At 33.9% G+C, this 14,501-nt stretch overlaps 5 protein-coding genes across 5 annotated transcripts; 3 read left to right on the plus strand and 2 right to left on the minus strand.

Moving 5' to 3' along the window:
• Positions 1-299: 299 nt before the first annotated feature.
• On the plus strand, positions 300-1,607 carry DSD1 (D-serine ammonia-lyase DSD1; the record flags this gene model as incomplete). Its single annotated transcript, XM_046080299.1, has 1 exon — positions 300-1,607. The coding sequence occupies one exon, from the start codon at positions 300-302 to the stop codon at positions 1,605-1,607; it is 1,308 nt and encodes a 435-aa protein (XP_045935551.1).
• A 509-nt stretch (positions 1,608-2,116) lies between these two features.
• On the plus strand, positions 2,117-10,183 carry GCN1 (Gcn1p; the record flags this gene model as incomplete). The annotated part of the gene is made up of 1 exon (XM_046080300.1): positions 2,117-10,183. One exon carries the CDS (start codon positions 2,117-2,119, stop codon positions 10,181-10,183), a length of 8,067 nt encoding a protein of 2,688 aa, XP_045935552.1.
• A 155-nt stretch (positions 10,184-10,338) lies between these two features.
• Positions 10,339-10,719, minus strand: SCDLUD_001386 (uncharacterized protein; the record flags this gene model as incomplete). Its single annotated transcript, XM_046076936.1, has 1 exon — positions 10,339-10,719. One exon carries the CDS (start codon positions 10,717-10,719, stop codon positions 10,339-10,341), a length of 381 nt encoding a protein of 126 aa, XP_045935553.1.
• On the plus strand, positions 10,718-12,769 carry SCDLUD_001387 (Zn(II)2Cys6 transcription factor; the record flags this gene model as incomplete). The annotated part of the gene is made up of 1 exon (XM_046080301.1): positions 10,718-12,769. The coding sequence occupies one exon, from the start codon at positions 10,718-10,720 to the stop codon at positions 12,767-12,769; it is 2,052 nt and encodes a 683-aa protein (XP_045935554.1).
• Positions 12,770-12,874: 105 nt separating this feature from the next.
• Positions 12,875-14,257, minus strand: HOS2 (histone deacetylase HOS2; the record flags this gene model as incomplete). Its single annotated transcript, XM_046080302.1, has 1 exon — positions 12,875-14,257. One exon carries the CDS (start codon positions 14,255-14,257, stop codon positions 12,875-12,877), a length of 1,383 nt encoding a protein of 460 aa, XP_045935555.1.
• Between the last annotated feature and the right edge of the window lie 244 nt (positions 14,258-14,501).

The raw sequence follows: 14,501 nt of genomic DNA on the forward strand, positions 1-14,501 counted from the left end.
TTTTTTTTTAATTCATTTGTATATTTTTAATGGGCATTTTATAAGTCATATCATTGACAGATTTTATTGCTTTATCAAAGCATTGTTATCTTGTGATCTTTTATATACAAATCTTATCATTTCGTATTTCCGTATAAAAGCTTTTTTTTTTTTTATCATGACTTTGTATGTTTACTTTATCTAAAAAAATAAATAAAAAGTTGGACAAACAGTAACTAAGTGAATATTAACTATTTGCGTTATACTGAACAAAACAAAACAAAACAAAACAAAACAAAACAAAACAAAACAAAACAAAAATGTTATACTCTAAAGATTCGTTATTATCAAAATATAAATCATTGACTATCGATGAACTACCAACTCCAAGTTTTGTAATTAACTATCCACAATTTGCTAATAATTGTAACAAAATGATTAGTTCAATTAAAAACTTACAATCGTTAAATATTTGTCCTGTAGCCTTTAGACCACACGTTAAAACTCACAAAACCGTAGAGGGCACCTTGCTACAATTAGGTGTTGCTAACGGAAAAGATCAAAAACAAAAAGGATTTACTGACCGTGTTTTAATTTCGACTTTGGCAGAAGGCTTGGGGTTAGTTTCCAATGAAACAGCAAATAAGTATATTAATGACATTTGCTACACCTTGCCAATCACTTTTAATGACAGTTTTTTTATGGAGACATTGAACAGCTTAAGATCTAAAAAAAAAAACCATTTCCACATTTTCATTGATCATGTTAATCAATTAGAAAAATTAATTGAATATGCTTCCTCTGCCGCAGATGGTATCGATTCGAAGTTTTCCGTTTTCATCAAAATCGACGTTGGTACGCACAGGGCTGGTATCCCACCTGACTCGTCAAGTTACCACGAGATTTTAAATAAATTATATACTGAAAAATGTTCCAAGTATATAGACTTGTATGGGTTTTACGCCCATGCTGGACATAGCTACCACGTCGACACCCTAGCTAAAGCTCATTCCGTATTGATCGATGAGATTGAACAGGTTATTAAAGCGGCAGAAAATGTCAAAAATAATAATAAACCATTAGTTTTGTCAGTTGGTGCCACTCCAACCATAAATTCGCTCTATAAGGATGATTCAATAGTAAAACTTTTAACCAAAATCAAGGAGTTGGATTGTGTTTTGGAGTTGCACTGTGGAAATTACTGTATGTTGGACTTACAACAAGTTTCCACTGGTTGTGTAAAATTAAATGATTTAGCTGGGTATGTTTTGGGCACTGTTGTTTCCTCGTATGGTGAACAAAGAAATGAAGTCTTGACAAACACGGGTGTTTTATCTTTAACAAGAGAAACATCTGATAAGTTTCCTGGGTTCGGATTGGGTTTTGACAGTAGCGTTGTTGATTATGAAAACAATACTGACTCTTGGACTGTTGATAGATTAAGTCAAGAACATGGGATTTTAAAAAAAACTAAAGGCAATACTAACAAAGCTTTACTAGAAATTGGAACAAGAGTAAAAATTTTTCCCCAGCACTCTTGTATTACAATGAACCAGTTCCCTTATTATTTTGTTGTGGATGAGAACAACAGAGTTGTTGACATTTGGGAACCTTTAAAAGGTTGGTAAGTCATTTTACCGTATATAAAAGAGGAGAGGAGGAACATATAATAATGAACTATTTGTCCTTTTTCCTTCTCCCCTTTCTATTTTTTTTCTCTAATATATAAAGTAAGAATTGTATGTTGGAATTTTTATCCAGTTGTTCTTTCATTTTTGATCAGCCAAAACTTAAAAAAAAATATGAGAATCTTGAAATTGTTTGAAATTACAAAGTGCTATTCAACAAATAATGCAAAACAAAATAGGGCTTTTTTTTTCGTTCATTTTTTAAATTCGGTCATTTTCCACTTGAATTAAAAAACAAAAAGAAAAAAAATTTTTTTTCCAGTTTTTTTATTTAAATTCTTGAAAATAAGAAAGTGAAAAATTGTATTAAAAAAAAAAAAACAACAATATAAAAAACAAACACCAGTACCACTATTGCCAATAAATAGTAGAAACTGACAGGTTTATTGCTTAACATCTATTAATTAGCTCAGATCTATCAACGTAGGTAACAACACATACATCAAAATATGGAAGAGATCCTCGAAATATTAAATAAAAGAGAGATTTATAGTTCTCCATTATCCATTAAATTACCTGCATTAAAAAAAATTGAAGAATACGTAAATGAGTCCTCAAACAATGACGAAAATGCTTCAAAAGTTTTGAATAAAATTTCCGAGACTTTATTGCAGACTTTTTCAGTTTATCAAGACCAAGAGTCTAAAAGGTTACTAGAAAACATCTTTATAGGTATTATGAATAAGGACAATGACAATAACAACAATGGCGATACTGAAACTGTAGATAAATACTGTACCTTTATCATGAAGATAGTTTCCTCTAAGATGGGTACTAGAGCTGTTGTTGATTACATTAATATTTTCGATTGGGTGGTTAAGTTTATTGAAAATGCTTTAGCCGCAACAACAACAGCAATAATAACTGATGAAAGAAAACTTGCTAGACTACAAAAATTGCTAGAATTGTACGTTTATGTTACTGAATCTATAGAAATTTCATTAGAGTTTTCTAATAAACATGATTCTAAACATAAAAAAAGAATGCGTGACCATATTTTGCAATCCACTAAGAAAGCATTTATGAAAAATGCCAGCAAAAAGAATTATTTCCTACTATTTAAAGAGATTGATTATACCAAGATTTTTAAAATCCCAGCGGTGTACTCAGGTGTTATCTGCTTAATTGGATCCTTATCTAAATTTGTTGAACATGAGATGATTTCCACCCCTGCTGTCAGTGAAATTTTTATCAATTCTCAGATTGTTGAGAATTTTGTTTCTTATTTTGGTAAAGACGTCATTTTAAGTAAGAACCCACCATCTGTTGAATGTTTAAAGGAATTTTTACCTCCATTTGTTTCTCGATTTTTGACTCCTACACTCTTTACCGAACATATTGTACCAAATTTGGAAAAGTGCAATCTAAGGTCTCCTGAACACTCTTTTGTTATTTCAACTGTTTTATATACGTGCTGCACCTTTCCAGTGGGGTCTATTTTTGTTTCTACCAAGTTATTATCCCAGACACTTCAATCTTTAAAGTCAAGTAAGGAACATATAAGGAAAGTTTCATCAAACGCCTTGATTTCTATTTTACAAAAGGATACCACAACTGAAGAAGTGTGCGAGAAGATCGTTGATGAATTGTTTAGAACTTTAAAGACAAATTTAAGTGCTGATTTTAAGATTATTGCTGCTGACATCTTATATAATGTTCCCACCGTTGCCTATAATAATCTAGCTTCTACCATTTTGAAGCATTTGTCCAATTATGTCTCTAAGGAATCTAACGAACATGTCTTAACATACGAGTTAAATGCATTTTGTAGGCATTTGCTTGTTTTGAAAGATAAGGACGAGACTAATCAAATGCTAAAGATCCTAGACAATGGCATGAATGATCAAAAACTAAAAAAAACCTGGATGTGCACTATTTTACTTAACTTTACTTTTGCATCTGAAAACGTTTACCAGGCCATCATTCAAAATCAAGAACTATGCAAATTTGTTTCAGAAACTTTAAAGGAGTCATACAAACACGATCATTTACAAATTTTGGCTTGTGTGCAATTTCTGGAAACTTTTGGTGATTATTCTACAAACGAAGCCTTTAATTTTAACGATGCCTTGGAAAATTTAGGTTTGAATTTAGTGCAGATTAGTTTGTCTAGAAAATTAAAATATACCGATCGTTTGAAAGGTCTCGCCCTTTTAAGTAGTCAATTTTTAAAATTTCCAGATGTCGTTGGAAAATCCGTTATTGCTGCTTTGGAATTCATTTGTATTAACGCGTCTGTGGTTGAAGAAAAATTATCTGTGTCAATGGCTTATATTGTTCCTGTTTTTTTCGCCATTTCTCAAAAATTAAATCATAGCAACGAACATATAAGTGTAGAAATCCTAATCAACCTGTTATACTCAGCCCAATTCTTTGATTCTCAATTGAAAAAGAAAAATGGCTGGGCTGGCTTAGCTTTACACGCTGGATTAAACCCAGCAGAGGTTATTTCCCAAAACTCTTCCAAAATACAAGACAAATTGATATCTGTGTCCAAAAATAAATCTTTATTAACTACACCATTTGCCATTGCTGTTTTTAAAAGTGCTGCTTATTCTGCCTTTATTAACCCAGATGTAATGACTCCTATTTTGACCAAAACAATTAAAGATGATTTTAGCCAAGCAACCTTGCAATTAAAGAATGTTACTGAACAAGATATGTATATTTGGAAGACCGAAGTTAAAGCAGGTGAGCCGGTTATAGATGTTATCTCTGAATTTGAAAATAAGAAAAAGAACCAAATATCAAAAAACTCAAAAGATTATGAAACTTTGAAGTGGGAAGAAAGTATTAGAAGTAAACAAAAGGGGAAAAATATTTTAAATAATAAGCGTAGATACACTAAAGAAGAACAAGCGTTAATCAACACTCAATTGGAAAAAGAAACTTTAGTGAGGAACAAGATGGATGGAATTTATTTTTGTTTAAATCGCTCTGTCAATATTGTTAGTAATCTTGCCAGAGATGCTATTCAAGTGGAAAATGGGGTGTCCACTTGGTTTCCTGTTGCCGTTAGTGAGTTGTTGCAGTTATTGGAAACTGATAAATACTATGACATAGTTAAAGACTTAGCACTTCATGTATTTTTGGAGTTGTCTTCTATTTTAACTGAAAAACTGGGATCAGCTAGATATTTTATTGGTTTGGCAATTTTACGTGCTTATAATGTGAATCATCTTCCAGAGACCTTGACTCAGGAGCCATTATTGGATTTGATTTCCAGAGTTTTGTTTAAGATTAAATTCTTAACTGATAAAGCTCCTCTAAATGCCATTAATTTAACTTATGTTTTGCCATTACTAATTAAGGTTTTGGAAGAGGGCAAAGAGGTTGCTTTGAAAAATTCCACTAAGCATGTATTGAAAACTGAATTTAACGAAGAGGATAAAGAAGAAGAACATTTGTTGTTGGCTGTCGAAATTGTGTCCTCGCATGGTGAAGAATTCCAAGATCCTAACATCCCCCGTGCAGATATTTTAAGCGTTTTGTTATCTTTACTAGGTCTATCCACTAAGGCTAAATTGGCCAAGGACTGTTTCAACATATTATGCCAAAATATTTCTGTTTCTCCGTCAGAAAAGGATATTAACATGATTTTATCCTATCTATTAACTCCAAACCAATTTGTTCGCACCACTATATTAGAGACCTTATATGAGGAGTTTGATTTAAGCCCCTTTGTGAAATATTCGCCAGAAGTCTTTATTTGTATTTTTGATGACGACGAAGCCTCATCCCAATTTGCTACTTGGGTTTGGGAATCAAACAACTTTAATATTTGCGACGCTCTAATCAATGATTTATTGATGAAGTTTTTTGGCCAAGAAGATAGCGGGTTACGTTTGTTTGTGTCTGAAGCATATGCGGTTTCAGCTAATAAATTAGGCAGCAGTGATCATTCTGTTTTTATTGGTTATGTAGATAAATTAATGAAATATTACGATGAAAAGGCTCTTCCACCACAGCCAATTTTGGATGAATATGGTCTACTTGCTGTTTCTGCTGCTGAACAAAAAGATCCCTGGGAACATAGGAGCACAGTGGCTTTATCTTTAAAGCAGTGCATTGCTTATTACAAAAGTGGTATCACCTCGTCTGACATTGTTAGTTTTGTGGAGTTTTTGATTAATAATGGTGCTTTAGGTGATAAATCGCAGCTTGTACGTGAAGAAATGAAAGACGCTGGTATCTCGATGCTAACTGCTTACGGTGCAGCATATGTCGAGGAATTAATTCCAATTTTTGAAAAAGCTTTAAGCTCTGATACCCCTGCAATTGTTCAAGAAAATGTAATTATATTGTATGGTTCCTTGGCCAGACATTTAAAAGAAAGTGATCCAAGAGTAACTATTATTGTTAGCAAATTATTAAATACACTAGATAACCAGTCTGAGGACGTTCATAAAGCTGTTTCCGCTTGTATTAGTCCGTTAGTTCCCTTATTTAGAGCTAAAACGCAAGAATTTATTGAAATGCTTTTCCAGAAATTGTTTGATTCATCAAGTCCAATTTATATCAGGAAAGGTGCGGCTTGGGGTATTTCTGGGCTAGTAAAGGGGTATGGTATTTCCTCCTTATATGAGTTCGATATTATCCGTAATTTGGTCGATGCTTCTGAGGACAAAAAAGATTTGCATCGTAGGGAATCCGTTGCCTTTGCCTTTGAATGTTTGTCTAATTCTTTACAACAATATTTTGAGCCATATGTTATTGAAGTTTTGCCAAATATTTTGAAAAATTTGGGTGATCAGTCCGCAGAAGTCCGTGATGCCTCCAGTAAGTCAACTAAAGCTATCATGTCACATACCACGAGTTTTGGTGTTAAGAAGATGATTCCCGTTGCTATTGATAATTTAGATGATCTTTCGTGGAGAACTAAAAGAGGCTCCGTTGAGTTATTGGGTTCAATGGCATACTTGGATCCAACTCAATTATCCGCTTCCCTATCTGTTATTGTTCCTGAAATTGTTCGTGTTTTAAACGATTCTCATAAGGAAGTGCGTAAATCTGCTGATCAGGCTTTGAAACGTTTTGGTGAAGTTATTAGAAATCCGGAAATTCAAAAATTGGTTCCTGTTTTGATCAAGGCCATTGGGGATCCTACTAAATACACTGAGGAGTCGTTGAATGCATTAATTAAAACACAGTTTGTCCACTACATTGATGGTCCATCTCTAGCTTTAATTATCCATGTCATTCACCGTGGTATGCGCGATAGAAGCGCCAACACCAAGAGGATTGCTTGTAAGATTGTTGGTAATATGGCAATTTTAGTTGATGCCAGAGACTTGGTCCCATACTTGCATCAGTTAATTGAGGAGGTTGAAATAGCTATGGTTGATCCAGTTCCTAGCACTAGAGCCACTGCTTCTCGTGCTTTAGGTGCACTAGTTGAGAGATTGGGTGAAGAACAGTTCCCAGATTTAATTCCAAGCTTATTAGCCACATTGAGTGATGAAACTAAGGCTGGTGATCGTCTAGGTGCCGCTCAAGGTTTAGCTGAAGTTATCAGCGGTTTAGGTCTACACAAATTGGATGAGTTGTTGCCTGCCATTTTGTCTGGTGTCAACAATTACCGCGCTTATGTTAGAGAGGGTTTTATTCCATTGTTACTATTTTTGCCGGTTTGTTTTGGTGCTCAATTTGCTCCATATATTAACCAAATTATCCAACCAATTTTAAGTGGGTTGGCTGACACTGACGAAAATATTAGTGATACATGTTTGAAAGCTGGTAAGTTAATTGTTAAGAATTATGCCAATAAAGCTATTGACTTATTGTTACCAGAATTGGAAAGTGGTATGTTTGACGAAAACGATCGTATTAGACTTTCATCTGTTCAACTTACTGCAGATTTATTATTCCAAGTTACTGGTATCTCCAGTAAGAATGAGTTTGATGAGGATGAAGAGGTTGAACAGCAGCATAGTGAAATTGGGAAACAAATGGTTCAAGTTTTGGGTGTTGAACGTCGTGATAGAATCTTGGCTTCGTTATTTATTTTAAGGTCAGACGTTTCTGGTATTGTTCGTGCAGCCACTGTTGATGTTTGGAAGGCATTGGTTCCAAACACACCACGTATTATCAAGGAAACTCTACCAACACTAACCAACATCATTGTTATCCATTTGGCCTCCCCTATAAATGCTTTGCGTAATATTGCCGCCCAATCGTTGGGTGATTTAGTTCGTCGTGTTGGGAGCAATGCCCTTTCTCAGTTGTTGCCAACTTTAGAAGGTTTGTTAGAAACTGCTGCTGACTCAGATTCCAGACAGGGTGTTTGTATTGCCTTGCAAGAGCTTATTACATCTTCTAACCCTAACACCTTGGTTGATTTCCAAGAAGTTATTGTGAGGATAATACGTATTACATTAGTTGACGGCAATGAAACGGTCAGGGAATATGCTGCTGCTTCCTTTGACGCTTATCAAGAGGTTGTTGGTAAAGTTGCTGTAGATGAGATTTTACCACATTTATTAAATATGTTAGGATCTTCAGACAATTCTGAATATGCCTTATTAGCTTTACAGGAAATTATGGCTACCAAGAGCGAGGTCATTTTCCCAGTTTTGATTCCAACATTATTAGCTCCTCCTATCGATGCGTTCAGAGCTCGTGCTTTGGGATCTTTAGCTGAAGTTGCCGGTTCTGCTTTATATAAGAGACTATCAAGCATTATCAATGCATTAGTTGATAGCTTAATTAGCATAAAAGACAATGATGTAGAACGAATTGAAATTGGAGAATCTTTGGATAAGGTTTTCGCTTCTGTACGCGATGACGAAGGGTTACATCCATTGTTACAACAAATTTTGTCACTGATTAAACATGAGGATTTGAACAAACGTGTTGTAATTTTGGAGCGATTACCGAATTTCTTTAATTCTACCCATTTAGATTATGGTATTTATATTCAAGAGCTCGTTACCCAACTAATTTTGTTATTAGACGATGATGATGCTAGAATCGTTAAAGGTGCCTTTGAATCGCTAACTGCTTTGGTAAAAAACCAAAACAAGACTATTTTGGAAACTTTGGTTGCTCCGGCTGCTCAAGCTTTAAGATTGACTGGAAACAAGGGCGAGGAATTAGCTGCGTTCAAATTGCCAAGAGGACCAAACTGTGTTTTGCCAATTTTCTTGCATGGTTTAATGTATGGTTCGAGTGACCAACGTGAAAGTTCCGCCTTAGCCATTGCAGACATTGTATCCAAAACACCAGCCACGAATTTGAAGCCCTTTGTCACTATCATTACTGGTCCATTAATCCGTGTTGTTGGTGAAAGATTTAATAGCGATATTAAAGCAGCCATTTTATATGCTTTGAATATTTTGTTTGGTAAGATCCCACAATTCTTAAGACCATTTATTCCTCAATTACAAAGGACTTTTGTTAAGTCTTTATCCGATGCAGGCAATGAAACTTTACGTTTGCGTGCTGCCAAGGCTTTGGGTACTTTAATTGAATATCAACCGAAGGTAGATCCATTGGTTGTTGAATTAGTTAGTGGCGCCAAACAAGCTACTGACCCTGGTGTTAAGGCTGCAATGTTGAAAGCCATAATGGAAGTTGTTACGAAGGCTGGTAAAAAATTAAATCAAACTTCCAAAAATAATATAATTGAATTGGTTGAAGAAGAAATCTTGTCTGCTGATGATAAATTGGCAATTGCTTACGCCAGACTAATTGGTGCATTATCCGAGATTTTGACCACGGATGAAGCTATAAGGATTTTGAACGAAAAGGTTTTGGAAACAGGCAATGAAGTGGATTCAGAGTCTAGGAAGTTTGGTATTTTGACTTTGAATGCCTTTTTAAGGGACGCTCCGCAGCACATTTTCGACATGAAAGATCAAATTATTGAATATTTGATTTCTGCGTCTGATTCCAAGGTGCCTTATATAAGTGATAATGGTTTAGTGGCAATTGGTAAGATTATGTTGTTGGAAAATGAAAAAAAAACGCCATATTCTAATATCGAATCAACCGAGCCATTTCATTTGGGTGAAGAAAATAGTTCCAAATTGGTTACTCAACTATGTAAATGTATGGTTTGTCCGGCTAGTAATTCACCGGATTCTAGAAGATTATCTTTAGTTATTGTTAGAACTTTGGCTAGATGTAAATATGAGGAAGCTATTCATCCAAACTTAGGCACTTTGGTTCCTAATGTCTTCAGCTGCGTTAGAGATTCCATAATTCCTATTAAGTTGGCTGCTGAAAAGGCTTATTTATCTATCTTTAGATTGATTGAAGAACCGGATAATAATACATTCAACAAATGGATGGAAGCCGTTAGTGGCGAAAGTTCCATCACTAATGCTGCGGATGCTACTATTCAATTAAGATCTATTAGTGAGTATACTAAGAGGGTTGGTTCTAGACTAGCTAGAGTCGAAAGAGACAGAATTGAAGCAGGCGGTGACGCTGAAGCCATGTTTAGTGATAGATTTGAAGATGAGAATGAAATCTGGGCTGTAGGGGGTGTTGATATGAATGTAAATGATATTTGATGTATAGTTTTTTACTTTTTTTTTTTTTTTTAAGACGTAGTATAATACAGTTTTCTTTGTCTATTCTGTTTTTTTTTTTTTTTTTTTTTTTACTAAAAACCTTGTAAATATGATAAAGTAAATATATTTATTATTGGATATATATACATTAGCTACTAGTAAATGCTTATAACGTTTTCTATATGATTAATAATTGACCAAATAAGACGCTCTACGACGGGATATTTTTGCCACCATAATACACAATAATCTCTATTATCTGGGCAAGTCAAAAGCCAAGAATATAGGCATTGATAAAGGGTTTTTTTAAAAATGAACCTATAAACATTAATAATTAGTAAAATTAATAGCAAAATTATAGCAAGTTTCAAAATCGAGAATAGTTTTTTTTCTTCTTGATGTTTATTGGTTTTGTAATATTCGTTTAAAAGCCTGGAGCGAATTCTGAAAACTTTCTTTTTATTGTTGTTTTTTTCAATATCTGTTCCGACAGGGCATTCATACGGGTAATCAATCAACACATAATCACTAGACATGGAACCTTTTGATACAGACTCGACTTATCCTGTTGTTCGTGCCGATGTGGATGAGGAAGAAGCTAACAACAACAACAACAACAACAACAACAACAGTTGTTTAAAGCGTAAACATTCAAAATTTGGTTGTGTTGAATGTAAAAGACGCAAAATTAAATGCGACGAAACAAAACCGTACTGCTGGCAATGTTCACATTTAAACAAGAATTGTGTTTATTTGACTTTGGAACAACAAAACTTTTTAAAAAAGAAGAAAAAAATTGAAAAGAAACAAAGACAAAAATTGAAAGCAGAAGCAAATGACAAGCTTGATTTTATTTGCAATATAAACAAAGAAGAAGAAGAAGAAGAAGAAGAAGAAGAAGAAAAAGAGGGAAAGGAAGAAAAAAAATATCAAACACTAGAACCACCTTACAATGACGCTATAAATATTGAAACTTCAAATGAGAATGATATAAAGCAATCACTGCTTGATTCAATTATATGGGATGCCAACCAGTTGACCGCGGATTTAATCCAAGAGCTATTACTGTCTGATATTGCTATACCCCAGTTAGACCTCACCCAGACGTTGCAAGATAATAGTATATCGGACAATTGTGCACCAAGCACCAGATGGGACGATATAAGGGCAAAACTTGTATTCTTTAATAGTGATTTGGAACTGTACTATTTGGAAGTTTTTTATCACAAAATTTCATGTTGGATTTTGCCTCTAGTTAATTCGCCGGATAATAATATTAGCAACAAGCTTTTATTTAATGAAATAATTGAAAACGCCAAAAGGCCATCATTGAGGTCTTCATATTCATCCTCGTCCTACCTTCGATATGCAATGATTGCCATGGCAGCAAAATATTTATTTAACATAACAAGTCTCGAAAATCATAAAATCATCAAGGAAAAATATTTAAAAATGTGCGTTTTGACATTGAGCGCTGAGTTTGATTCCACTTCCAATACAGATAATTTAATATCAGAAAAAATCAGATCCTTAATTTTATGTATTTTACTGTTAGCTATGGACAGTAGTTCTAATAGAATTGATTGGCAGGTTCACTTGCGAGGCGCCAAAGATATTTTTTTCAAATATTTGAAGATCAACTCACAGACAGCTGGCATCCAAACATTAGAAACTTTGGCATTATCCAAGTCATGGTTTGCAGCCATTGAAATTGTTGCCCTTTTAACAACAAATTACCAAGGGTCCAATGATTCTAACGCTGAATTAGATGAAATGTTAAACGTTGGATCATTTAGCCCCAATGCAGAAATTCTATATAAAATGAATTTATTAACTGATAATGGGTACAACGTATTTCTAGGGGTTTCTACCGAGTATATAGAGTTTTCTAAAAATGTAATCAAATTTAGAGGATCAAAAGATCAAAAAGATCCGTATAGTGATCATTTTTTGTTAATATGCAGCATGGTTCAGTCTTGTAGAGACTTCAATTTAATTCCAAATAATTTTGGGAAACTAATAGAACAGGATTATATTAAATCGTTTAATGAGTGCAAGAACCTGGATTCTATCTACTTACAGAGCATTATTCGGGTAAAAGGTGAGTATTACTCTTTTTACGATGTAGTACAACAAATACATGTGGAAGCACTTTTTAAAACATATTTAGATACTTTAAATTTGAAAGATACGATACTACAGGACAAAAGTATGGATAGATTGCACAAATTTATTGACTGGGGATTTGAATCTGATGACGAAACAATTAAATATCATTTTATTATAGAAGATATTAAAAATGCCAAAGTAAGTACATACGATGATTTAAAAATTGACATGTCTGATTTAATTACTGAAGAACTAAGAGTTGATTGCTTTAAGCTGATGATGTGGCATTTTGCCCTAGTATTATTTAGTCTCAACTTGAGTGATAAAGATGTTGCTAAAAAATGTAAGATGCTGGCATATTTCCAGGTTTTAGCGAAAAATTGTGGGGCAGAAAGTGCAAAACATTCTGTTGGGCTATTATTAAATAAATGGTACAATGGGAAAGTGTCAAACAGTGGTGTCCTACCCTTTTCTTAATACAAATTGAAGAAAAGTATGTGTATGTATAGATATCGATCCTAAATATCCTTCAATTCTCACAATGAAGTTGCATATATTTAATAATATTTTCTTGCGGAGTTATTAATCGTAATATTCTCCGACCCGAGTCTTATCTTTTTCCATTGATTTGAACCTTTCATCCTCTTCATTCCACTCCTTGATCAATTGTTCTTCGTCTTGAGTTAGCCCCGTAATATCTCTGGTAGGAATAATATCGGCATCCATTCTCACACTTGGAGCGTCTTGTAAATATCTAATATTTTCCAAGCATCGTATTCTAATATCTTCCAAATATTTTTTTGGATTCTTATTTTCATATAAATCATCCAATACTGGATTCAATGAGTAATCAGGCCCAAAATTCTCTCTGAAGGGAATTCCATGTGGCAATTCATTATTTAATAGAACATCATTCATTATGCCAGTTTCATAAGTCCATAACCTCGACACATTTTTAGGAGTATAGCCACCACCACCAACAACTAGCATGGGCAATCCAAAGGATTTGACAAACCGGGCGCATTCTCCATGTGCTTTGATATTAATATTAAATGCACCTAACCTATCATGGCCCAAGGAATCTGCACCACATTGCAAAATAATACAAGTTGGCCTATAAGAGGTAATTAGAGGCTCAATGATGCTTTTAAATAAATTAATGTACGAGTCGTCGTCAATTCCATCTTGCAATGGAACATTCAAAGCGTAATGCTTCCCTCTATCAATTCCATCCTCGTCAACATCACCAGTACCGGGGAAAAACAGTTCTTTATTATATTTATGAAAGGATACGGTGAAAACACGATCTGTGGTATAAAAGGCTTCTTGGACCCCATCCCCGTGATGTAGATCGATATCGATGTAAAGTAATCGTGGATGGAATCTAAGTAAGTTTAAAGCAGCCAAAACAATATCGTTTACATAGCAAAACCCTGAGGGCTGTGATTTTTTAGCATGATGTAGACCACCAGACCAATTAATCGCAATATCAGATTGACCATTAATTAGTTTTCTACTTGCATCCAAGGATGCGCCCGCATAATAGGCAGAGTAATCATATAGGCCCTGGAAAATGGGACAATCATCACCAATATTAAAAGTATCTAGTGTTCCCCGAGGAAATTTATTTGTATTTTCAGGAGTGACTTTCTCTAAAAAATCTATATAATCTTTAGAATGAAAATCAGTTAGTTCCTCTTTAGTGGCTTTTCTTGTTTCATATAAATCCATGATTTTGTGCAAACCGTAGCTACTAACTAAATGATCTGTTAACATTAATCTAAATGGTTTCATTGGGTGTTTTACACCATAGTGGTAACGAGAAACATTTCCGTTAAAATGATATGATACTCTTGGTTTATTAATTGGATGGCTATTATTAAGTTGAAACAATGGATATGATTCTTTTGTTTTTTGATCATATTGGAAGGTTTGTGTGGGGGAGGATGTAGTTAAAGTGCTCATAACAGCTGAAATTACATGGATAGTTTGTGCCGTTTATGCTTGCAAAGTGTAGAAATTAATGAAATTTAACAAATAGACCATTTATAAAGACAAGAAAAAAAAAAAAAAAAAAATTTAAATTAAATTAAATTAAATTAAATTAAAAGTCCAGTATTTCAACGGATAACTTAAACGTCGGAAAACAATTTTTTTTTTTTTTTTTTTTTTTTTGCTTCTTTTATAATTATTTTTCGGCGGTTATTAT

This window comes from Saccharomycodes ludwigii, chromosome II (assembly GCF_020623625.1).
Source record: "Saccharomycodes ludwigii strain NBRC 1722 chromosome II, whole genome shotgun sequence".
In the NCBI taxonomy this organism is placed as follows: domain Eukaryota; kingdom Fungi; phylum Ascomycota; class Saccharomycetes; order Saccharomycodales; family Saccharomycodaceae; genus Saccharomycodes; species Saccharomycodes ludwigii.